The following is a 27,231-nucleotide window of genomic DNA, read 5'->3' on the forward strand; positions in this document are numbered from 1 at the left end:
TTAGGATAAGGTGTTGCTGAAAAAAGTTTATTTTGAATAATATCTCAAACATACAAGATAAATTTATCTCAAGCACAAGGAATGAACATACTTCACCTTAGAAACTCCATAAAAAAATGCCACCCATTGAAAAATAGGCTATATTACATTATTCAATACAAATTTTGAACGAAAGTAGACTAATTATGAGTTGACAAGCGTTGCTATTAAGAGGAAATTATGAGATATGCACTAATACCATACACTTCATCATTTTATTACTCGTATTAGATTATTTCGGAGTACCAATTAGGTTGTTGCATAATGTGTTGACCTAATGATAAGACTAAAGATCATATAATAAGTCTCGGATACCAATCGAGATTGTCGTGAGAGGTCCTCTTACTCTGGTACCTACACAAATATCGAAGACGTTGAAAACTATTCCTTGTAGAATCAAAATAAATCAATAATAAGATTATCATTTTAAAATTAACTCAAAGTTGATGTGGTTTGACCACAAAAGTCGAACATAGGTAAGCAAGAACAAGGGGTTTAGCTTCAGTTTAGGCCAAAGGTAGTTACGCCACTTTATAAGGTCAAAAAAGGGACGCCGCACCGGAGTCGGAGAGCCACCCTAAAAAGTCAGTGTTAAGAGAGAGAAAATGGAGAGCATCGGCGCCACCGCCCTAAGGCAAACTACCTTTCTCTCTCCTCTCCCGTCGCCGCCGCTGCCTTCTAACGACGTTTCCAGTCTCTCTCATTTCTCCCCGTTTCTCTTCTCCAGTAGGAAACACTCCGCTGCTTTATCTCTCAAGGTTTCCTCTTTCTCTCTCTAGACTCTTTCGATTGATTCGTTTTCATGAATTTCCGGAAAGTTTTTCTTGTTAATGTGATGCAATAGTATTATTATGCTTTGATTTTCAAGACGCCTTAATTGCAATTTGTCGGATATTTTTGAGTAATTTTTGTAAATTTGCTGTTATTAATGTTATTGTTGATCAATAGTTAGTGTTAAATGGTTGTGTGCATGATTACAGCTTCAGAAGCAATTACGAATCGGCGATAACAATGTCCGAGCTACTAATTGGGCGAAATGCAGTGCTACATTGTCCGATACTTCCAGGTATACTCTTGCTTCATATGAGTATTAACGTATATTTGATATGAGAAAATAGATAATTGGTACTGGAAAATTAGGTTACTTATTTAGAGAGATTGAGAATTTTGAGTGAGACAGTTGCTTTTCTGGTCCGCAGTGCTACATTGTCTGATACTTTCAGGTATACTTTTGCTTCATATACGTATATTTGATATGTGAGTTAGGTTACTAGAAAATTAGGTTACTTAGAGAGATTTTGAGTGAGACAGTTGCTTTTCTGGTCCCAAACTATTGTTTTACACGTGTTCCATGACTCCATGAAGCATTGTAGACTTGTAGACTTGTAGTGATTGATTGTTTGTCTCTTTGTATTCGGTGAAAGATGTCAAAACTTGTCAAATCTCATTTGGAAGTTCGAGATCATTGAAGGTGGCCTATATCCGTAGTTTTCAAATGATATCCTTAGTGTGCTCGAGCCTTTTTAAACAATCCAATGGGTTTAGAGCATGATCGCTTGGACATGGGATTCCTCTATACAGTACAAGTAAAAAGGTGATTGTTTTTGCCTGTTTGGAGTGGCGAAGGTTATATTGTATCTTGGACTCGTTCTAGTTCTATTGTTCTACTGTGTAAGTGTGTTTCTTTGTATGGACGTGAAGAGTAAAATGAAAGCAATGCAACAATAAGATTTGACAGCTAAAAGGTTTTGTGTATTAGAATCATAGCCTCATTACATTGCCCTAATTGCTTATATAGTGCAGCCTTGTGCACTCACCACCACACAATACTGATTGCCAATGATGGGTGACATCACATGCTATAATGTCACCATACTACAGCTTGTTTGTTACATATAAAAACAGTTAGATTGACAGCTAGAAATTAGGAAATTAGGAAACAGACGAAGTAAGAAAACGTAAAGAAACAGAAGATCGGCTACTGATGGGGTTGTTGTGATTGTGGGCTTCATTCTTCAACACTCCCCCTCAAGCTAGTAGTTGTGCTTGCAGGAACTGATAGCCTGGACATCAGTTGAGTATGTTTAGCTAGATCATGGCTAGGAATGTACTGAGGTTTGACAGTCCCATCGGTGACCTTATCCCCGATGAAATGGCAATCAATTTCCATGTGTTTAGTTCTCTCATGGTGTACTGGATTGACTTTGTTGTCGCATTTAAGGACTGCTGGTTGCAGTTTTTTCAAGTTTAGGTCTTTGAGCAGGTGATGTAACCAAGTTACTTCACAAATTGTTAGAGCCATTGTTCTATGTTCTCCCTCTGCAGTGTTTCTTGGATTTCCATGATATAGGTGATGAACCCAAGAGGATACTTAACATGTGACACCCAGCCAATCACTGTCACAGAATGCTGCTAGGACGGCAATAGAGTTGGATGCCAGTAGGATAACTTGCCCAACACTTCCTAATAGGTACCTCAAGACTCTTTTGGCAGGTTGCATATGAGATGTAGTTGGGTTGTGCATAAATTGACTTAGGGTATGCATACCGAAGTTAATATCTAGCCTAGTTATGGTTAGTGTATAAAAATGCGCAATAAGGCGATAGGGGTCCTGGTACCTAGGCGCTCGCCTCATCGACGTCAGGCACATTTTTTATGAAATAAACATTTCTTGACTCATATGCATACACATCTCACTAAAATAGACTATAAAAACACATAATTGTTCAACAGAAGATCTGCATTTCATTCATTTTACTATAAACAACATAAAACATCGTCTTTTATCATGCATTAGGAAAAAAAGATGCTACAAAATAAACAAAGCTAGCTTCATTGATCATATCAAAAGTTTATGGCTTGATTTGATTATATTATATCATCATCTTCGGCTATAAAAACATCACCCTCCAAATCATCTCCGTCAAGTGACTGATAGCCTTCGTCGTCGTATTCTTCCTCTTCTTGTCTTATGGCCTGCCTTTGTATAGTAACCTCACTTGTATTGCCATCACCTCCTCCAAGCCTATTTTCTCTTGATCTAAACTTAAATCTTTCTTCATGTACTCCAGAAGCTCTAGCAACTTGTCCTCATGTAAGACCCTCGTCCTCCTCAAATACCAAATCATCTTCAACATCTTCTGCTGTCCTCCCAGTCAACCATTCACTAGAGTCATTATCTTTCAAAGCTATTGGGTCAATTTTATCACGCAACTTGTATCGTTCAAGCAATGCCCGGTTATATTTGACAAACACCAAGGAGTTTAGTATGAGCCTATTCCTCTTCTTGGTGTGAATCTATGAGAATGATAAAACAAATTCAGTATATAAGTAAGAATTAATATAATTATAAAGCACTTAACTAGCTACAACACTACTTACATGCTCAAATGTACTCTAGTTTCTCTCACGTCCTGACGCGCTACATGTAAGGCTTAAAATCTTTATGGCAAACTGTTGTAAAGTAGGTGTTAAAGTACCATAATACGCCCACCATTCAGCTGCAAATAAATAAATTAGGTTGTAGTATTTGTAGTTAATGAATAAATTATTAGAGATTAGCAGATTTCAATAGAGGAAAATGTCAATTACCCGGCCTTGCTTTTCCCGTATCTAATAGCCATTGGATTACCAAACAAACCATGTGCTTCCTTGTAAGATGTAAGCTCTTGCATAATTTTATCTTGCTTTTCAAGGATCGGGACCAACCTTAGAACACATTCATACAATCCACTTACTAATTCTTCACATTCTTCAATTTGAGGATTGTCATAAAAAACTCAGGGTTCAAGAAGTGTCCAGCAGCATGTAAAGGGCGATGTAGTTGACACTCCCATCTCTTATCGATGATCTCAAATACTTGAGAGTACTTGGACTCATTACCATTGAATGATGTGGAAATAGCTTTTTTAGCACGGTCCATAGCCTCATATATATATCCCATGGCAGGTTTTCTCTCTCCATCAACCAACTTAGTGCACGAACTAGAGGACCACTTAATTTTAATGCATACACAGTTCCATTCCAAAAGGAAGCCATCAACATAATATCAACAACTCTTTTTCCCTCCAGGTTCCTTAGCCCATTTACTAGTTCTCCATTCTTGAGAGGTAAACATCTTTCTTAGGTTATCTTGCTGTTTGTGAATGGATGAAAGTGTGATAGAAGCAGTGGAGGCCTTAACAGATTTCTTTACTTAGTAAATTCCCTCATCATATTCAACAAGCCCGGGCATTGATAAATGAAGCTGTTAACTTGAACTGCTCTCTTCAAGACTTCATCAATGATGGGAATGTGACAGGCTAAAGTCGTATCACCTAATAAAAAATAACCTAAGTCCACTAGCTAGGTAGCAAGGGAAGTCAGGATCCAATCCACAGGGAAACAGGCGTTCTTTCTACTATCAATTAATTAAACTAGACTATTGGGAACAAGAGTTGGTTGGTGATTTGTATACTAAGGCTACGAACGATAATTAAACGAATATGAATCAATATATTAAGGAATCTAGGGCATAAGTTCACCAACAAATAACAACCCAGGACAACGAACAATCACGATAATCAACAAAGTAATTAATTAGACTAGCATGCTCTCTCGAATCGATACTAATCATAGACTTAGAATTAACGGGCTCTCGCTACGTATTAATCCTAATTCCACCTATTGACACAAGCCTAAACATCAAGTTGCATCTCTCGAATCTTAATTTGATATTGCATAACTACCACAATTAAACCTGCGCAAATCTAATTGTATAGTGAAATAAACCAATCAATAGTAATTAATTACAATGCCAACAATCACAATTATTCAATATCCCTTCATATTAATCATGGATCCCCAAACCCTAGAAATTAGACTACTCAAGCATATTAACAATAAACAAAGCAATTAGCATGATTGAAAACATAATTAAAGCAAAACAAAGGATTGAAATAAAGAACAATACCTAATTGAAGAACAATGGCAAAGGAAAGCTTGAATTTTGGATTGAAAATAAACTAAGTGTTTGGAACAAATTAGAGAGAAAAAACTAAGGTTAGGGAAATAAAACTAAGTGTTTAATACTAGAATGTGAGATAATAAGATGTCCAACTAAATTAACTAAGGGCTATATTTATAGTTCTGCCCAAAAAACCCAACAAAACTCGGAAATACTAAAGTAAACCGCGCGCAAAAAAGCCCCAGGGTTGTCGTCGCCCGGTCGGGCGGCCTTCCGCCCGACGGGCGGGAAGCTCAAAATCCGCCCGACGGGCGCAGGTCTGCCCGACGAGCGGAGGGAGAAACTTTGGAAAACATCGTCACGCGCCCGGTCGGGCGCCACTCGCCCGTCCGGCGGTTGGAGATTGCTCGCTGCTGCTGCTCTGCTGGGCGCCCGGTGGGCACCGGGTAGAAGTCCGCCCGTCGGGCGCCGGGCGACTGCTCGTTCCTTTGGCTTGCTCGCCCGGTGGGCGATGGGAGATCATCCGGGCGGAAGGCTAAATGTGTTCGCAACACCGAGTCTAACTTCTGGGGCTCAATCATGAACATCTCAGGCTCCCGTAAGTCGACAGTAATCGTTCCGAATCCCCTCGGGATCGAGTAGTGGCCTAAATCATCTTGAAACGGGTCTAAAAAGACCAATTTCTCACTTAGTAGTCCTGAAACCCAAGGCACACTCAAATACACAGATTAGTACTAAAAATGGCTCCTAAGAGCTCATTTAACACATAAAAAGTACTAAGGGACGGGGGTAGAATACTATATAAAACATGCATATCAGAATGCGTCCAATATCATCAAGTATAAGATCAATGCAGTGAGCAGCACATGGAGTCCAATAAATGCTTATACTTTGCCATCAATAGTGCACCGGCAGCCAAAATTGCTCCCATTGTCAAAAAAATTGCTCTCATTGTCAAATATAACTTGCACAACATTACTTTCTCCGACTTGCTCCACAACTTTGCTTAGCAGCATAAATAGCTTATCTCCTATCTTTGAATAGCTTGATGCATCAATAGACTCTAGGAACATGCTTCCTTTTGAACAATTAACAAGGAAATTAATGACCGTCCTTCCACACCTATCTGTCCAACCATCAGACTTCACTGAAAAACCTGTTTTGAACCATTCTTGTCTGTGACTTCTCATTTTCTCATTAGTGCTATCAACTTGTTTCAAGAATGGAACTCTTTCTTCATATGCACTTGGTGGCTTCATTCCAATTCCAGCTCTAGTTATGCAATCAATTGCAACTTCAAAGCTTGGATAACCGAGAGCATTGAAGGGTATTGCTGCATCATGCATCCATTTACTAAATTCAACACATGCCTTCTTCCTTTGTTCTTTCTTGTAGGATTCATTAAATTTTTTTGCTTGCCCGTTGTTTGTGTGTGGGGTACTTTACGAAAGCATCCATTGGTCCAACTTGTTTAGCTATTTTAATACTGCTTGTTGGGGAAGAATTCTGTTTTCTGTTCCCTGTTGGGTCAGTTCCCTATAGCATCTTATCTTCATCATCATAATCAGTCATATCATGCTCATGTGTCATATCTATTGTCTCTCGAGCATTCTTCTTTTGGGCCATGAACTCAGTGATCTCGTCTCTCACATGCTCAAGACACTTTCTACACTCTGTTATGTTATGATATCCACCGGCTAGATGTAGTTTGAGCCTGCTAATCCCACCTTTGGCTACTTTCCCACAATATTTGCATGTCACATCATTTTTGTTTTTTGGATCAGCTAAATACCCATGCTTCCAACCCAAATCAGTCTTTCTTCTAACATTGGCATCACTTTCCATGCTAGAAAATAAAGATTAGTAGGCATTAATTTATCGGCCATGTTTTGTTTTACCTGTTGCATAACAAGTGTAGTTACAAAAAGAATAATAAATGTAGATAAATGTTTTCACAAATGTGTTACTGTGTTAGTAGATGTGTTAAAAATGCTGAGATTATGAAATGATACAGTTGAAAGATTGATTATTAACTGTTGATTGGAAGATTATTTAATGATATTATTGAAATATAAAATAATCAATACATCCTTCTTTTTTGGTAGAACGTGACAAGTGAAAGGTAAAAATAACCAGTTTATTTTTTCCATAAAAAAAGATCTTTAAGAATCAAAAAGATAAATCTAATGAGAGAGAAAGAGAGGTAGAGATAAGATTTGATGATAGAGAAAAGAGGTAGAAGATAATTATAAGATCTGATGAGAGAGAAAGAGAGTGTACCTGGGCAACAACGTTTCTTCAAGGAGAGTTGATGATGATGATGCTACTAGGGACGGTTCTTCTTCTTTTTTTCTTTTCTTTTTGGACTCTTGGCCCACCATCTGTTGTTAAGGGAAGTGTATTGTGTGGTCCAGTGCATGATAAGGACTATCAAAAGTCCATCAAAAACAGAAAAAAGCAGAAAATACATTTTAAAACAAATTTGATTCAAGCGCACAAAGGCGTCGCCTTAGAGCCTTCTACGCCTTTTGCTCGCCTTATTCAAATCGCCTCGCCTATTATAACCTAGGCGAATCTGCTCTGTGCCTTGAGCCTTATCGCCTAAGCGCTCCTTTTTATACACTGGTTATGGTTAGGTATATCAGTTTACCAGTCAGCCTTTGGTAAACTGTGACATTCTGCAGATTTTCACCTAAATCATGAGTGAGCTTCACCATGGGGTCAATTGGGAGTTTCAGGGGCCTTGAGTTCTGCATTCCATATTTTTTGATCAAGTCTTAGTGCATATTTCTTCCATGACAAGAAGAAACGTTGAGCATTTCAATCAATTTCAATGCCTAGGAAGTTTCTGATTTCGCCTAGGTCTTTCATATGGAAGTTGGAAGAGAGGAACTCTTTTACTTCTCTTATCATTGTCTCATCATTTTCTTGCCACCATTAAGTCATCAACATAGACTAGTATTGCAATGAATCTCTTCCCCCTTACTAAAGTAAAAACTGAGTAATCTGTTTTTGACTGATTGAATTCAAATTGCTTCAAAGCACTTGACAGTTTTGCAAACCATTGAGCTTGCATACTTTTCTAGAGATGCTTCCACTTTCTTCTGCCCATAGCCTTGATAACTAGTACAATCTGTGGACTATGGACCGTGGTGCACATGACACTACGGCAAAAGAACATGCGATATAATTTTTCACTTTTTTGTTATAAAAATAATATATTAGTTTACTATTTATTAAAAACCTAAATGTAAAAAAATAATCATGTTCTTTTCTCGTAACTAGATGTTCTTTCAATTATATACTAGTGTTCTTAAGGTGCACCATGCTCTATGTGCACCATGCTCCACCTTCTAAATTGCATAACTAGTAGGAAGTGTCATATAGACATCTCCAATTGAGTCTCCATGGAAAAACACATTTTTTTACTTCCATTTGACTCACAAACCAGTCTTCCGTTGCTGCTATGGCCAACAAAGACCTCACAGTTGTCATTTTTGCAACAGGTGCAATCAGACCTGGTTATTGGACAGGGTAGTCCAATAGATATAGGGTTAGGGTCAAGTTAATAGGGCTTTTATTGGGCAGGGCTCTTATTAGACAGGGCCTTTATTGGACAGGGTCATTATAGGGTCAAACTTAAACTACAATTATTTTGAAAATTAAAATAGTAATGATACAAAAAATTACGTGTATAGCTTCGTATTTACTTGTACTTGCACATGACTCTTTTATTTTTCATTTTTCATTGCTCGTTTATTGACCAGCCTACTAATGACCCGCGACCTGCTTTTGACCCGTTCATTATCGACCCGCTAAAAATGACCCTTTCAATACCCGACCCTATTTTGACCCGCACCGACCCTGACCCGCCCCGCCCGATAACCAGGTCTAGGTGCAATCTTCATAATCTATGCCAAATTTCTGTCTGTATCCCAACACCACCAGTCTAGCTTTGTGTCTCTCAATAGTTCAACCTCGACGATACTTGGTTTTGTAGAGCCATTTGCACCCTATTGCCTTCTTGCCATGGCAGCTCATGTTGTTGCTTTCCAAGGCCCTTAACTCTTCACCCATGTTTGACTACTTTCCTGAAGTTGACGGGTCTTGAATAGGGCTGACTAAACTCAGGAACGCAACAAACTCTTTTTGCAATTCTGTGTACACCTGATTTTCATCCGGTGTTGGATTTGCGTTGTGTATAGCATCCGCATTATGCTGACATCCACTTAACCATCCAGTTAGTTGGTGGCGTTGTTCAGGTATAATAGAGATGAGGTTGCAGGTGGTGTTTGCACCCTAGGTTGAGTGTTTACCTTAGAGTTGGTTTCATTTTCCTCTTTCGAGTCTGTGTCTTGTAGAAATCATCGGTTTCTGACACTTGAGTTGTCATACTTATAGGCAAAGGTGACCGATAAGTTATGCTTGTATCAGGGTTGTTGAAAGGGAACACATGCTCATGAAATTTGACATCGCTTGACACAAAACTCTGCTTACTGCTTAGTGACTAGGTTGAGTAGCTTGTACCTTTTCTGTGCTAAGGGATAGCCCATGAATACACTGGAACACCTCTTGCTGAGAATTTATCCCTTTGAGTTGCAGGATTGTATGCAATTGCCAAGCATCCAAAAGTTCTCATGTGACTGTAGTTAGGTTTCTTCTCGTGTAGCTTCTCATAAGGTGATATATTTCCTATCACCGGGCTAGGTAATCTGTTGATGATGTGTGTTGCAGTGAGCACGCTATCACCCCAATATTTCAAGGTCAATCTAGCTTGAAATCTCAATGCTCTAGCCATTTCGAGCACATTTCTATGTTACCTCTCAACTCTGCCATTTTGTTGAGGCTTGTCCACACAAGAGGTTTGGTGTACAATACCTAATTCCCCAAAGTATCTTCTCTGCATATATCATCTTGAAACTCTAAGACATTTTCCGACCTTATAGTTTTTACACTTGCATGGTACTGTATTTTTTGCAAAGAGTATTCCTGATGGCTAAGTAGGCGTCAGATTTCAATCTCAAAAGATTTACCCAAGTTGACCTAAAGTAGTCATCGACAATTGTGAGGAAGTATTTATAATCTCCCTTGGAAATATGGAACATATCAAATCTCTTCTCTACACAAGACTTGCTTTGAGTGTAAGGTAACTTTGTAAACTTCGCCATAGGGCAAGTTAAGCATACAACCTCATCTTTCCCACTACCCTTGCTGGATATATACCCAGCAAGTCTGATTTTGGTTAGTGGTGCATGCCCTTACCTGTTTTATGCCAAAAAACATCCTCATTGATGCTCACTGCATTGCAACTCATTTTTTCCTGTACACATTCTTCTTTGGTTTGGTAATGCAAGCCTTTACCTGTCTTGCCTACACCGTTAAGGGGACGTTTGGTTGGGGGTCATTAGGAAAGGGAAAGAGAATCAATACCCCTCATTCTCTTTGTTGTTGTTTGTTTGTCCATTTCAATCATTCCCTTTACCCCTCTTATTCCCCCAATTTCCTCTACCATGATTCCCTATACCCTCAGGGAATCAAGCTTACCCCTAAACTCCTCTACACTCATCTTCCTTGACCAACCCTTTGACCAACTTATTACACCATAGCACCACCCGACTCTACCATTCCACCTACCAAGATCACCATATTGCCAGAATCCACCACCTCAATCACCGGGAAAACCAACACACCACCCAAAAAATTATCCAACGCCACAAAACCCACCCACAAACACGAAAAACTACCAACACGAGGATGTAGCCTTTAGGCGTTGTTGAGCCTGAGGTCGAGGGAGGAGCTGTTGAGGCGGAAGGGCGAGAGGAATTGGAGGTCGAGGGAGGAGCGAAGGAGGCGGAAGGAGGCGGGAATAATTGTAGGTGGAGGAAGTGTGAGGTGAGGATGGAATACGGTGGTTCTGGTTGTTGTATGAAGGAAGATGAGTCAGTATTTTTTCTTTGTTTCCCTTTCTGCCCAATAATGGGTAAACAAACATGTGAAATTTGGGTCTTTTTCATTCCTTTCCCCTTCTTTCCCTTTCTTGATTCCATTCCGTTTACCCTATGCGAACCAAACGCCCCCTAACTTTCTTTTTGTATCTATCACGGATTGTACATGAATTAGGCTGAAATACCACATCACAATTTTCATTTTGACTGAGTTTACTAACAGACATCAACTTGTGTTTAAACTCAAGTACATACAAGACAAGTTGTAATTCCTAGGTGTTGTTTACCCTAACACAATCTATATGGGACTCTGCAGCTGTTTTCCAATTAGGTAGGTTTATGCTAGGTTGGTTATATGCAACAATAGGGTTCATTAGGTGCTCAAAACATGCTATCATATTAGCGGATGCCCAGAGCCTATGATCCAAGCATCATTTTTTGAAACAACGTTGCAATATTAGATCATACCTGCAAAAGTGGGATCCAGTTCTTCTGTATCATATCCAGTGGATTTTGAGTTAGGGGGAAGCAATTTCAGCAGTGCTTGCACTTGACTGGTGGTGAGAGGTGCTACTTCCTCATTCTGAGCAGTAGCGACAAACTTTCTGCTCTGAGTTGTTCCTGGTTTGGCTTTACGCCATTTGCTCTCACCTTTTTGCATCTGTTTTTGTGTTGGGGATGCCATTTTGGGTACCCAATCACCCTCCAACACTTTTCTGCAGGGTGACCCCTTGATCCACAAGCCGTGCACAAAGCTCCCGCATTTCCCTCTTTGCTGTACATTGCTGATACTTTAGCTTCTTCTTTGTGAGGTTTTAGAATTTTCCTTTGAGCTTCTTCTTGCTGAAGAATTCCGCACACTGTCTCTACACTAGGTAGTGTAGTCCTCATCAATATTAGGCTTTTGATGGAGCTAAATTCCTCATCCAATCCATTCAAGAGTTGAAATAGGTGTTGTGCTTCTCTCAACTTGTTCAACGCCTTCAAGAATGCAGTGATTTCAGGTGAAGACTGGGTGATTGTTGGTAATACACTGAGTGCATCTATTTCTTGCCATAAGACTTGCATTTCAGTGTAGTAATCACTTACATACTTCGCTTTCTGCTTGAGACCATAAACTTCTCTATTCAATTTGTATTTCCTTGAGCCACTAGACTGAGAAAATCTAGTCATAAGTTGTTTCCAAATCTCAGCTGAATTTGTTATGAACAAGATTGACTTTTAATGCTAGCCATTATCCAAGATTGCACCACACTGTTGCAGCAGGTTTGGTTACATCAGTTGTATCTTTTTCAAGGGTGCCATTCACAAACCCTTGCTTTCTCTTTGAGGAGAGTATGATCTCCATGGAACGCCTCCACTCTAAAAACTCCAAGAGAAAGGATGAATCTTTTACAATCAGTTAATCACAAGATTGAATCTTGATGATTTCAGCTAGTGAAATCAATGTCAGTGTGTTTAGTCTGGAGCTCTGATTCCATATTAGAGGGCCAACTCAACCAAAAGTTTAAGGCGATGGTTGAAGCCCCAAAATTAGTTTTGTACTCTATCACTCCCCCTCACATGAAAGCCTTTTGGGTTTTGAAGTGTTGATGCAGCATAGGCCTCCTCATACCCAACACTAAATATTCCACTTTGAAACGAGGGGTGGATGAGATTTGAACCCGTGACCTTTGTTTAACACTGACTCTGGTACCATGAAGAGTAAAATGAATGCAATGCAACAATAAGATTTGACGTCTAAAATGTTCTGTTTATTAGAATCATTTCTTCATTACATTGCCTTAATTGCTTATATAGTGCAGCCTTGTGCACTCACCATCACACAATACCGAGAGGCAATGATGGGTGACATCACATGCTATGATGTCACCATACTACAGCTTATTTGTTACACATAAAAACAGCTAGATTGACAGCTATAAATTAGGAAACAGACAAAGTACGAAAACGTAAAGAAACAAAAGATCTGCTATTGATGGGCTTCATTCTTCAACAGGACGGTATGCTATTTGTATCGACAATTTCTTTTCTGAGAGGGTGGGATATGATTCACATGAGAATTTATCTATTTTTGCTTGTTTCTTTTTCTTTTTTTATTTGCCAAAAATGGAGGTTATGCTGACAATATTTAGTTACAGTTAAAGTTAAAGCTAGAACTTCTATTTGCTGCTTTTCTTTCTTCTCTTACAAGTTACATCTACTCAATAAATTCATAAATTTTATGTTAACTTTGATGATGATTGCCACCTTAGTTTCTTTATACTAAATTTCAGCACCATTGCAGTGAAACCTCCACATTGGCCGACATAGATTGGGACAACCTTGGATTTGGATTTTTGCCTACTGATTACATGTATGTTATGAAATGTGCTCGAGGTGAAAGCTTCTCCGGAGGTGAATTAAGGCGATATGGAAACATTGAAATGAGCCCTGCTGCTGGGATCTTAAATTATGGTCAGGTTGGTCACTTAATCTTACACCATCTCAAACAATGTTACCTGTCTTTACAAGAGTAAGGTTGTGTGTATTATACTGTTATTTCATTTTTAGATCTTCCTTCTTTCCTTCCATGTTACACCAAGAATTTTGTAGTTCTGTCTCCAATTCTTGTCCCAAACATTTGATGATAGATTCTTATCGACTCGAGCCATTTTCAATGTTGTGATTTTTTTAGTGATATAGGGATTCTTCTTCCTATGATGGTGGTAATTTTGCTATGAGATTATCATATGTTCAGGGCTGCAGATGCAATTTGCAAGGGAGAAACAAGTAAACTTTGTCTGTGATTAACTTGAGGGATCAGCAAAGGAACTTGTTAGTAATTTGTGAAATTATATGTAAGGAAATAACATGGAGTTTGGTGTCTTCTGCTCTCTTGTGCATAGTAGATTCCATTGGTACTAGTCTTTTGTGCTCACGATGCATGCAAAAGTAAATAAAAGGCAAGATTACGTTATTATATCTAATAAACTCAATAAATAGGTAAGAAAAAAGATTTCACAAATTTCCCCTGAAAAATATGACATCATGTCTATTTAACGAACATCTAAATAGTGCAATAGTAATATAATACGTACAAACAACAACAACAACAACAACAATTACAACAAAGCCTTAGTCCCAAAATGATTTGGGGTCGGCTTACATGAATCGTCGTAGGAGATCGTTATTGTCACCAATCAAACCAGAAAGGAGCAGGAAGTAAAAAGAAAAAAGCAAGGAAGAGAAAATGGAATTAATGAAAGTAAGATAAGAAAAAAATGTATATATATTATAGAAGAAATATGGTAAGAGATAATAAAAAAAGTAAAGTTTAAAATAAATGAAAAAGTAAAATAGGTACATTTCAAAATAGCATGTAAAATTAAATTTTTTTAAGAATTTTTAAAAAAAAATAAAAAATAAAAAATAAAAATAAGAATAAAAAATAAAATAAAAATAGAAAGAAACAGAAACATGAAAGCTGTATAAGTCAAATGAAGTCATCAATGTATATTCTCTCCCTCCACTCTGTCCTATGATATCGTGCTCAATCACCTTCCTCCAAGTTTTCTTAGGTCTTCCCTTACCCCTTGCAATTCTATCACTTTGCCACCCTTTTATCCTCCTAACCGGGGCATCACTTGATCTTTTTCTTACATGTCCAAACCATCCTAAACGATTTTCCATCATCTTAAACTCAATCGGTGCAACCCCTACTTTCTTCCTAATAATCTCATTCCTCAAACATTTCTTGTATGCCCACACATCCAACGTAACATGCGCATCTCCGCCACATTAATCTTGTGCACGTGACAATGTTTCACTGCCCAGCATTCCGTACGTATAACAAATCCGGTCGAATTGCCGTGCGGTAAAATTTTCCCTTCAATCTTTGGGGCATGCCTGAATCACATAGGAACCCTGTGGCACCTTTCCACTTCAACCAACCTGCTTTGATTCTATGGGCCACATCGCCATCCAATTCTCCATCCTTTTGAATAATAGATCCTAAATAACGGAACGTTTCAGAGGCTTGGACAATTTTCCCATCTAAGGTAATCCCCCTTGTCTCTTTATCTTGAACTCCACTAAACTTACACTCCATATATTCCGTCTTGTTTCTACTCAGCCTAAAACCCCGAGATTCCAAAGTTTGTTTCCATAAATCCAACTTACTTTCCACTCCTTTTGTTTCATCAATCAACACAATATCATCTGCAAACATCATGCGCCAGGGTATACCATCTTGGATTGACCTCGTCAATTCGTCCATGACTATAGAAAAAAGAAACGGGCTAAGTATGGAACCTTGATGCACTCCAATCGTAATGGGGCATTCTTCGGTCTTACCAACACTAGTTCTCACACTCGTGCTAACTCCCTCATACATGTCCTTGATGATATCAATATACTTACTCGGAATTCCTTTCCTACTTAATGCCCACCAAAGAATTTCCCTTGGTACCTTATCATACGCCTTCTCCAAATCAATAAACTATATGTAAATCCTTCTTCTTATCCCGATAATTCTCAATTAGTTGCCTTATAAGATGAATGGCCTCCATAGTCGATCTCCCAGGCATAAATCCAAACCGATTCTCCGAAATTTTCACAGTTCTCCTCAATCTTTGCTCAATAATCCGCTCCCAAAGTTTCATAGTAGACTCATTAGTTTGATTCCTCGATAGTTGGCACAATCCTGGACATCACCCTTATTCTTGTACAAGGGGATGATAGTACTTTTCCTCCACTCTACTGACATCCCATTACTTCCCCAAATCTTGTTGGAAAGAGTTGTTAACCATACAACCCCTCTCTCTCCCAAACATCTTCCGACTTGGATAGGTATACCATCCGGCCCCACTGCCCTCTTGCGTCCCATCTTTCTTCAGTGCCATTTCGACTTCTCTCTTTTGAATTCTTCGCATAAAGTCTAGGTTAACCATATCCTTAGGGATATTTGTATCCCCAATATCGCGCTCTTGATCCCCGTTGAACAAGTTATCAAAGTAGAACCTCCATCTATCCTTGAGTTCCTTATCTCCCACCAAAACTTTTTGATCAACATCTTTCACACATTTAATCCTCCCGATGTCTCGCGTTTTTCTATCTCTCATTCGAGCAAGACTATAGATGTCTGTTTCCCCTTCTTTTGTATCCTATCTTGCGTAAAGATCCTGATTCACCTTTGCTCTAGCCTCTCTTACGACCTTCTTTGCTTCCCTTTTAGCTTCCTTGTACTTCTCGTAGTTCTCATCATTTCTACATTTTCCCAACTCCTTATAGCATTCTCGTTTGCTCTTTATAGCTTGTTGCACAACTTCGTTCCACCAAGATGTGTCCTTGGTGGCATGATTCCTTTAGATTCCCCTAGGATCTCTTTCGCCACTCCCTTTATGGTGTGCTCCTTTCTTGTCCATAATGAGTCTATATCCAAATCCATATTCCCCGACCCAAATACCTTCACTTGTCACCTTTTCCACGAATTTTAGTTGTTGCTCCCCTTGAAGTTTCCACCACTTGATCCTAGGCTCTACTAGTGGCCTTCTCATCCTTATATAACTTCTACCTCGAAAATCAAGAACCACAAGTCTATGTTGGGTTGCTGTACTCTCACCCGAAATCACCGGAATCCTATGTTACTCAGACACGAGTGTCAGTGTCGTGTCTGACACGGTGTCGGAGTGTCCGACACTTCGATCCAAATATTTACAGACACTCCGACACGGTCAAAGGAGTGTCTTGACTTATTTTTTAGACACGGCTCCAAAATAAAGTGTCGGAAAAAAAAAGACACTTTTTATAAAATAATTTTTTTTTCATATTTAGTAAATAAAAAAAATAAAGATTAAAATATTAATAAAAGTAAGCTAATAAATTAAAAACAGAAAAAAATACAAAGAATCCAGTATTGGAAAAGGTAACAAATAAAAAAACAGAAAAGAAAATTAAATGACTTTTGGAGTTTAGAGGGAAATGTATCAGGCATTTATTAAAAACGTAAAAAAGAAAAGAAAAGGTGCAAACAGTAAATTTCCTAGAATCCTAGAAAAAGGCAGGTGGATTTGTCCCACCTCCCACCACTAATTTAATAATAAAAAGTTAAAACAATAAATAAAAAAGTGTAAAGTTCCTAGAAACCGAAAAGCACGTGGGTTTGTCCCACTTTCCACCCCCTAATTTAATAATAAAAAAAAGGTAAAAAAAAAAAGTAAAGTAAAAGGTGTAAGTTCCATAAATGACGGGAGAAGGAAGAAGGAACGCCGGAAGCCATGGCTATGGCTGATTCGGAGTAAATTTCAACGAAAATCAAAATTGAATAGTCCATTCCACTCGTTTTTTCTTCTACAATAAAAGCCCTAATAATAGTCCATTCCACTCTCTCCTTCCTCGGCCTTCAATTGTTAGAGTTAGGGTTTTGAAATCCCGATTTCGACACTTCTTTTCCGACCCTTTTCCGACACCGGTGTCGACACCTTCCCGGACACGTGTCGAGCGTCGTGTCGCGGGTCGGGTCGTGTCGACCTTGACACCCACCGTCCGACGAAGTGTCGGAGTAACATAGCCGGAATCACCTTACAATTGGTGTAGCACTGTCTCAAAGCATTCCTTACTAAAAAGAAGTCAATCTGATTCGTATTATCTCCACTCCTATAAGTTACTCGGTGAAAGTCTCTTTTCTCAAACCAAGTGTTCATTATACCCAAGTCATATGCCAATGCAAAATCCAAAATAGCATTTCCCGCTTCATTGCGCTCCCCATACCCAAAACCACCATGAATGCTTTCAAATCCATCGCGACTCGAGCCTACATGTCCATTGAGATCCCCACCAATTATCAGTTTTTCACTTCTAAGGACACGTTGCACCACTTCTTATAAATCCTCCCAAAATTATTGTCTAGTTGAAGCATCTAGTCCTGCTTGTGGTGCATAGGCACTCACAATAGTTACACTTCATCCCCTATCACAAGCTTAATACTCATAATGCGATCACTCTTTCGGGACACGTCCACTACATCATCAATATATTCTCGGTCAATACCCCTAGTTTTTCCCGAATACCAAAGCTTATAACCCCATGGAGCTATTTCTCTTGCCTTGTTTCCAACCCACTTAGTCTTCTGCAAACATAATATGTTAATCCCAAAACGCATCCTACTACCCTTACCCTTACCCCTGCCCTTACCATGAAACCTTGGATAGTTAACACCACCCTCGGGTGGCGCGACGTTTCGTTGACGGCCTTGCAACCCTTGCATATTTTCCACTACACCCGGGCCTAGGAAGTGTAGGGCACCCATGCATATTTGACACCACGCCCAGGTGTAGGGGTGGTGCGCCGCTTCTGGGCGACGACCTAGCAACCCTCACATATTTTTCACTACACCCGGTGTCACGGTCCGAATGTTTTGACACCGGATCCGTGCGGCGCCCTCTTGCCTATTGGCGGCAAGGAGGCAAGCCTTGTGCGGAATGAGTGTCTTGTGGCTCGTAGGGGCACGAGTAAACATCTGATTTTGAATGGGCACTCTTGCCTATTGGCGACAAGAGCGAGGGTCGAACGGGGCGCTTGTGTGCGCACAGCAGGCACAAGCGGGACCGTAGACGAGAGTGTATCCGTTTTGAGGGAGACTTTGTTGGGTCTTAGAAAGCTTAAAGCATGCGACAACACAATTCTATAAAGGCTAGCAACAACACATGAATTAAGGAAAGACAACTTCTGATGAGAGGTATTGGTTCCCCCTCATAGAGATTTATTTTGAATTAGCTAAAACTTGCCAGTGAACACTGGTATTACAGTAACATGATAATTCTCCCTAAAGCCTAGAAAACTATTAGAAAGATCCTAGAAAGCAATAGAAAGGAGAAATACAAGTAAAAGAAGGTTGGATTCTAACACCCGGACTTAAGAGGTGTAGCGCGTCGCTGAGAAGGGGACGCCCCCACGATATTCCATTGTCGATTCATGTCATGATATGTGGCTTAGTTTTACTGCTGGCCGCCACCGGCCTACCACACCCTCCTCCTTTATCCGGGCTTGGGACCGGCAGTGAATGCCTCATACGCGACACTCACAGGCGGAGTACCAAAGTAAATAAAAATTAACACACTGAATTGTGTGTTTCATTTGTTTATTTTGCTCACAATGTCCTTGTCTAACCATACACACTCATCTGCCCAATCGCTTTACTGCACATAACCAACATTGTAAATAATGTTTTGGATTAAACTCTCCAATCGGTGGAGGTAAGTAGGTAACACCACACATACTTTTTCCCAAGACCTGAGATCGCTCATAAACGTAAACAATTTGGTTGCCTATTCTGTAATTAAATCTAGCCAAGATTGAAGGGCAAACACCATAAATCAAAAGAAAATATTATCAACCTTATTAGTAACCTCTTATGAGCAAGTTACGAAACAGTTACACCAAATCAAGATTATCATATGTTTTTCACTGATGGCTATTAATATTTACTACTCATCAACATACACAAAAAAGTCAGTTATAGAATATAAGAACTTTATGTAATCTTTAGGATTTCTTCTAGCCTGTATGCCAACTTGCCAAAGGGACCATAGTACTATTATGAGATTGGGGATGGTTTGTAATTCTCTACTTAATTTGTTAAACTAAACAAAGTTGTAACACTTTCATAATATAATGTCTTTTCCGATTTGCAGGGTGTAGGGGAATTAAGTAACACTAAGTTAAACTGTAAAAGAATAAATATGTAATACTAATGGTTGAAAATGCAACCTCACAAAAATAGAAAATTTGTTGATGCTCCCTATTTTTTGCCTTTTTTTTTAACCATAAATTATTGAATAAAATATAAGATATACTTTGGTTCTTTTTATTTTTATTATGGATTATAGGGAACTTTCCACTTGTGGTGATGAGTGATGAAACTGTGGAACCTTAGATGGTTCAAAAAGAGAATTATAAGGTTCCAATAAATTTTATGATAATAAACTTTATAAGAACTTCACAAATTTATACGAAGTACATAATTTTCTTTGGAACTTAGTAGTGACCTTTTGATTGATTTTGCATAATTATATATCCCTTGATTTAAGGTATTTTCCTTTCATATGATTTGAAGTTGTCTTTGTATAAGTGCACCTTCCTTGCTTGTAGTTCCTTGTTTTGCCGCTTTTCACCTTCTTTGAGTAATTTCCTTTTGGTGAGTTTTCTAAGTAAACACTCATTGTATTTTACAATAATAAGAGCATTATAGACTATTCATAAGGGGACACAAAAATGTCATTTACCTTAATGACCTCAGAAGTTTCCTTATAGAATAGAGATAAGCTTAATTAATAGTTTCAGAATATCTATTTTTATTGAGTACCTGATCCATATATTGATCATGGAGTCGATTGCTTACTAAGGGTGTTATACTCGATATGTGTCATGTACTCCTATTTATGAAACCTTAATTTTTTCAATTAGCCATCCCAATTGGCGTTTTGGGGTTTGGCTTAGTGGCACTAACTAGTGTTTTGGGGTTTTGCTTAGTGGCAACTAACTTGCCGCAAGTGAAGGCTAGTGTTTCATTTGATTTTGGAGCCTAGTTGGTTTGGGTTGTAGCATCTCCCATTGGGCACGAGCTTTGAGGATTTATTCTGTCTTCATTACTGTGGAGCTTCTAGGAAGATTGTTGTATAGTGGGATATGAAGCTTGCTATCTAGGTTAAAGCTCACTGGTTATTGTTCCATGTTCCTCCGTTTAATTGTATTGAGGTATTGCGATTGGTGGGTTCCATTACTTGTTGGCCTTCTTTGCCCCTCAATATTAGTGTTTGAGGTTGGGATATGTGAGTGGGTTTTGTGTTCACCACATTTGGATTGTTGTTGGATATTTTGATGGTCTGACTGTTTTTAGGATAAATACGATAACTAGAATAAAAAAATAAAAAGAGCTTTGTTTCATGCATCCATGATTTGATTTTGGACATTTGGGATACATGTTTATGCAGCTGGCATACTGATACAATGATACAAACTGAATATTCAGATTGTATGCCACTGAGTCTGATCTCAATAATGAGATGGAGACTTAGCTGATTAATCCCAGAAAACCAATAATACTGAAAGAAATGAGAGAGAGACCATCCCTTTCTTGCAGAATTTTCTCTAAGCTGTCAACTGGAGTCTGCCCTGTCCCAATTCGTAGAAGCCTTGGGGTATCACGCTCATAAAGGACCTTGAAAGGTGTCATACCAGTAGACTAGTGCGGAGATGTATTGCATGAGTCTGCCCAGTCCCAATTCGTAGAAGCCTTGGGGGATCACGCCCATAAAGGACCTTGAAAGCTGTCATACTAGTAGACAAGTGCGGAGATGTATTGTATGAATACTAGCCAGGCTAACCATTTTGCCCACTCCTTGGGTTTTTCTCCCGTAAAACACCTTAAGTACGTTTCGAGCTCTTTGTTGACAATTTCTGATTGCCCATCTGTTTGTGGGTGGTATGATGTGCTCCTTTTTAATTCTGTGCCTTGTAGCTTAAATAATTCTCTCCAAAATATGCTCAAGAAGACACTATCTCTATCCGACACAATTGAAGAGGGAAACCCGTGCAACCTCACTACTTCTCAGTGTTTGCAACTGAAACTGCCGCAAATGGATGCTTCAATCCGATAAAGTTCGCAAATTTAGAGAATCTGTCCACCACCACTAATATGGTGTCAACTCCTTAAGATGGGGTAGCCCCTCAACAAAGTCCATGGTTATGTCTTCCCAGACTGTGGTAGGAATCCGTAGGAGACCTGCTGACGCTTGTTGAGAGTGCTTATTTCTTTGGCACACCATACAGCTAAGTAGAGATGTCCTTTCGCATCCCATGCTGGAACCATTCTTCCGCTATTTTAGGTAAGTCTTTACTTCACCCGAGTGTCCACCGGTGAGTCATGGTATTCCCAAAGCAAAAGAGAAATAGAAGAGGATGTCTTGGATAATACCATGCGTCCCTTATGAAGGAGACGTTCTCCTGCCAACAAGAAACCCTGCTACAGTTTGCCCTTCCTCTAAACTCCTTAATTTCTGTAGCAGTGGGTCTTTCTTTGCTTCATCATCCAATTCTTTCCACTCAATCCCCTGTGAGGTAATCAATGCCCCTACTTCCAGTGCTCCCCATTCCCACTCTCCTTCCCCTTTTCTAGATAAGGCGTCAGCCACCCGGTTGGCGGTCCCGGGTTTGTAGTGTATCTCAAAATTAAACCCGATCAATTTCCGGACCACTTTTGAGTTTTGACAATCTGCACCAGTCTCGCGCTGTTGAGTAAGATATCGTAAGCTTTGTTGATCGGTTCGTATCACAAAATGCCTACCAAGTGCATAATGCTTCCACTTTTGCACGGTCAAACAAATTGCCATGAGTTCCTTCTCGTATATGGACTTATCACGAGCTCTAGGCCCAAAACTCGACTATAGAATGCGATGTGCATGCTGTCCTGCATCATGACAACCCCTAGGCCAAAACCCGAAGCATCTGTTTCAAGTATAAATGGCCTACTGAAATCCGTCATTGCCAATACGGGCGCCTGTATCATGGTCTCCTTCAATCTCTCAAATGCAGCAGTGGCTTCACCCCAAAGTTATCCTTACGCAATTGATTAGTTAGCGGTTGAGCTATTTGTTCATCATTGGATATGAACTTGCGATAATATCCAGTTAGCCCCAAAAACCCCCGCAACTCACGCAAATTCTGTGGTATTCTCCACTCTCTTATCGCCTTTACCTTCTCTTGATCGACAACCACCCCTTCCTGTGAGATTATATGACCCAAGTATGCAACTTCTGTTTTCCCAAACTCACATTTTTTTGATTTGGCAAACAAATGTTGCTTTTGCAATGTTGCCATTATCACCTCATATGCTCAACATGATTAGCTTCACAAGCACTGTAAACCAAGTGGATTTGTTATTGTGTGCCTTGGAGTTCATCTAAGAGTTCTTCAATGACTGGTATGGGAAAATTGTCCTTGATAGTGGATTTGTTAAGGTTTCTATAATCTAATCCTCCACCCTTCATCTTTCTTTTTCACCAGGACAATTGGGGTAGCAAAGGGACTATTGCTTGGCTTAATCACCCCTTGATCCAACAACTCTTGCACCATCTCTTCAATCACATTCTTTTGCAAAGAAGGGTATCTATAGAGCCTTACATTGATGGCATCAGTGCCTAACTTCAATGGAATCTTACCTTCGTAGGGGGCAAGCCTTGCGTATTCATTAAGCAATGATATCAAGTTAGGGTTAGTCAGGTGCTTACCACCTTCCATGGAAGAAATTTGAGGACCACAACCAACAGACGAGGGGATGAGCTGAGCACTGATAAGCTTGTCTAGCTTTTGAGATGGAAAACTTCTAAGCTTCTTACTAGTGATTCCCCTGAGCTTAACCTTGTTTCCTTGATAAGTAAACTGCATTCTGAGATTCAAGATGTCCCATAACACAGGTCCTAGTTGAGAGAACCTGTGAATGCCCAACACCATGTCACTCCCACTGAGAGGAAGTAGCATCACATCTGCTGTAAATTCTACCCCTTGCATTCTCCAAGTAAAGTCTTTAATGACGCCCTTGCATTGCAACTGACCCTCATCAGCTACCTTGACCCACATAGGGGAAATCTCCTCTATTTTACAACCCAACTTCATAGCTTTAGAAGCATCAAGGAAGTTATGTGTGCTGCCACTATCAAGCAACAACTGCAGGGATCTCTTTCCATGATGGCCTATGACCCTCATGGTCTGATAAGCAACCATCCCATCTGTGGCTTGTAGTGAAATTTGAGTGCGTTGTTTGTCCACATCTTCTTCTTCTTTCCCCTCTGTTTTTGGCTCTTACTTTATGGAGTTCTGCTGAGGTCAGGGTTCTTCTGTTAGGGTTGTTGAAAGATTTGTTGGTGGGGGGAGTTTTGAAGTTGTTTGGTGTGTATTTTTTTGTGGGTGTGGGTTATAAGGGTGATTTCACAAGCGTTCTGTGTTTTCTGGCTTTCTGAGAGGCTTCTTGTAATTTGGCGAAGTGCAAAACCTCGTGTACGGGTTTGGGTGTGAACATCCTTACATTCATTTGGATCTCTTCCTCCAATCCACCTACATAACAACTCACAAGATTCTTTAGCTAGATCTAGCCTGCTAGCTAGAGCATCAAAGGAATTATGATACTCTAGTAGTCTAGTAAAGATGCCAACTGCTTCAATGCCTTGAGGTCAGCCATAGGATCATCATATAGCTCTCCAAATCTCTCTGTAATATCTTTCACATATGCCCAGGTAGGTAAAGGTTTACCCTTTATGTAACTTTGGTGCCATAGTAAGGCCTTACCTTCTAAGTGTAAAGCAGCTAGCCTTACTCTTTGCAAATCAGAGACCTCATCAAGCTTAAAAAACTGAGTGCATCTATACAACCAAGACTTCAGGTCTGTTCCATCAAATCTAGGGAACTCTATTTTAGTTAACCTAGCTGAATAGGAGTTGTGGTGGTTCCTGTTAGGGGATCCCGATTCAGAATGGAAGTTTTCTTTCTCCTGAGAAACCAGTTTAGTGACTTGCACAGCTAATCCCATAATAAGTTCATTCATTTCAGAAATAGATCTGGCGTTTTTATCTCAGCAATTTTGATACCTTGTTTCTCCAGCGATGTCTTGAGTGTTTGTTCCAGTTTCTGAATTTCCAGAAGGTATCTTGGGATTTATTGGGTAGTAAAGGGAGAGTTGCAAACAACACTCACAGCAAGCCAACACCACAAAGTAGGGGAGATTGTTTGTTTGATTGATAAAGCTTAAAGCTTGTGACTACAAAAGTGAGAACATTCGAGGTTCTCCACTCTCCCTTTACTACCCAATAAATCCCAAGATACCTTCTGTTCTCCTGTCCTCTCCCTTCTAATTACAAACCATGAAATAAGACAAAAACCATTTATAAAAAGTAACAGAGACAACAAGTACTTGCAGGCAAATAAATCCTGTTTAATGAGCTCCCAGGAGTACTAGTCGTTGCTTGCTTACTTTGTGGTCCCCTTTGTACTTAGGTTGCTGTCCCACCATTGTCATGTAGCTGCTTCTGCCTTCTCCTCACATAAGTACGGATAGCGGGTGGGTTCATGCAGTACTATTAGATACTCACACATTCTTCGTCAATGTACCTAAATAAACCTTTTTTGTTTTGATTTTCTATGGCTACTAAGACATAGTCTATTTGGACCTCCATATTTAGCTTCACTTAATAGTGAGTAACTATGTGTTTGTGCCGGGCAAATGGGCAATGCCTCTCTATATAGAATATATACAATCATTATTAATCAATATACATCATCAATCTGATTTGACTCATTGAACTTTGAAATGGTGCATTAGGTTTTATTTTACACTCTGGGACTTCACATGGAAATGAAGATATTTATATGGCTTTGATGTGTATTTGTGCTTTTGCTGGCCTGAGAATATAAACTTTCCATACTTGCGATACAGCTTGCGGCATATATTTTGATATTAAGTGAAACTTGATGTTCTCAAGCCTCTTTTCGTAAGACTTAACTTCAACCTTTTATTCTTTGCTTATATTTCGGGAGAGATTGTATTGAACCTTGATACAATTCTCTCTATCAGTTTCTCTTTTCTGACTCTAAAAAGTGAAACTTTTTCTGCTATCATATTCCATAAGGTCAATGTGGAGGTGGTGTTTCTCTTTTAGTGTATACCTTGCCTGGTTTATCGGTTACTCTTAATTAAAGGAAAGAGTAGTGTGACTAGCTATTACGGTATTTATGACAGAACTTTTTGGTACTTTGTATTCTCCTTCTAAGTACTACATGTCTTCAGGGACTATTTGAAGGATTAAAAGCTTACAGAACACAAGATGGGAATATTGTGCTTTTTCGTCCAAACGAGAATGCGTTGCGGATGAGAACTGGCGCAGAGAGGATGTGCATGGCTGCTCCAACGGTGGAACAATTTCTGGAAGCTGTAAAAGAAACAGTTTTAGCAAATGAACGTTGGGTACTGTGCAATTTTTCTTTACGTTACGAAACATGTAATTTTAGGGTTCTAGTGTTCGATCTATTTTTTCAGCGTATTTAGCAAAATTCTGGTATGTCTCATTTCAGATTCCCCCTACTGGTAAAGGTTCTTTGTACGTCAGGCCGTTGCTCATGGGTAGTGGTTCGGTTCTAGGTATTGCACCAGCTCCTGAATATACCTTTCTTATTTATGCATCACCGGTTGGTAACTACTTCAAGGTTAGTTTATGATTCCCCCTTCTCTATTATCTGTTTTACTTGTAGTGCTTACATTAATCCTCTCCTCACACATTGGCCTCATATAACAGGAGGGCCTTGCACCCATAAATTTGGTGATTGAGACTGATTTTCATCGGGCTAGTCCTGGTGGAACTGGTGGAGTCAAAACTATTGGGAATTATGCAGCGGTAATACTGCTCTCTCTTTTTGGTTTTCTGCCTTTCCCTCCCTAATACACAACCTTCATAATGTGTTGCCTTAATATGGCCTCTTTTGGATAATGACATTTCACGTTGGATTTCTGAATAATTAACAAGATCTAATAAATCCTATTCAACTTTCTAAAAGTGATTGATTGACGGCCTTCAGCAGCATTATAGACTTTATAGTCTTTCACTGATGCGTCACTTATAAATATTTCTCTCTGTTATTTGCTTTACTAAAATGCTTGTCAACTGCATCCACTTGTGTGAAAAAGTGGCTTGAAGATTCTGGTTCTGGTTGGCTTCCATATTCGTCATCAGTTCCTTCTTTTTGTACGACAATAATATGACGAGTGCTTCCTTTTATTTATTTATTTGGGTCTTGTGGAATTTTCTTTGCTGTAGCCGATCTAACCGTATCAAAATGAAATGGAGATATAATTTTGTTTCACGACGACGTTATTGTCTGGCCTCTTGTGTTAAGAAGAGTAAGGGAGTAACTGTTGTGCGGTGCCATTGCATTTTCTTGCTTGTGTTCAGATACTTTTTATCCAGACGATTGCATAAAATAGTTGCTTTTGTAACCTTGGCTCTCTCTTTCCTTGGCCTTCTCATTCTTTTCTTCTGATTCAACAAATCCTTTTTACTAGTTTTCTGTCGATATGAACATAAGAGTTGGGGTTGTTCATGCCTGTATTTATTTTGGATATTAATAGTCTAATATAAGTTTCGGCAACAAGGGAAGAAAGTAGTAGTATCACTTTTGTCAGATTATTTAACTACAACTTCTTTCCACTGAGATACTCCCTTCATCCCTATTTGTTTTCCGCATAGGCAAAATGTGCTTTATTAAGGGTTGGTCCAAAAT

The 27,231-nt window shown here is 39.3% G+C and overlaps 1 protein-coding gene across 1 annotated transcript in view; it reads left to right on the forward strand.

The window, feature by feature from the left end:
* The first annotated feature begins 526 nt into the window (after positions 1-526).
* Positions 527-27,231, forward strand: part of LOC110797813 (branched-chain amino acid aminotransferase 2, chloroplastic) — a 31,626-nt gene continuing 4,921 nt past the window's right edge. Inside the window, exons 1-6 of the mRNA XM_022002932.2 lie at positions 527-797; positions 1,020-1,105; positions 13,217-13,391; positions 25,745-25,921; positions 26,029-26,160; positions 26,250-26,348. Of these exons, the coding sequence (XP_021858624.1) occupies positions 645-797; positions 1,020-1,105; positions 13,217-13,391; positions 25,745-25,921; positions 26,029-26,160; positions 26,250-26,348 (822 nt within the window). The 5' untranslated portion in view covers positions 527-644. The remainder of the gene's footprint in view (positions 798-1,019; positions 1,106-13,216; positions 13,392-25,744; positions 25,922-26,028; positions 26,161-26,249; positions 26,349-27,231) is intronic.

This window comes from Spinacia oleracea, chromosome 3, assembly GCF_020520425.1.
Source record: "Spinacia oleracea cultivar Varoflay chromosome 3, BTI_SOV_V1, whole genome shotgun sequence".
NCBI lineage: Eukaryota > Viridiplantae > Streptophyta > Magnoliopsida > Caryophyllales > Amaranthaceae > Spinacia > Spinacia oleracea.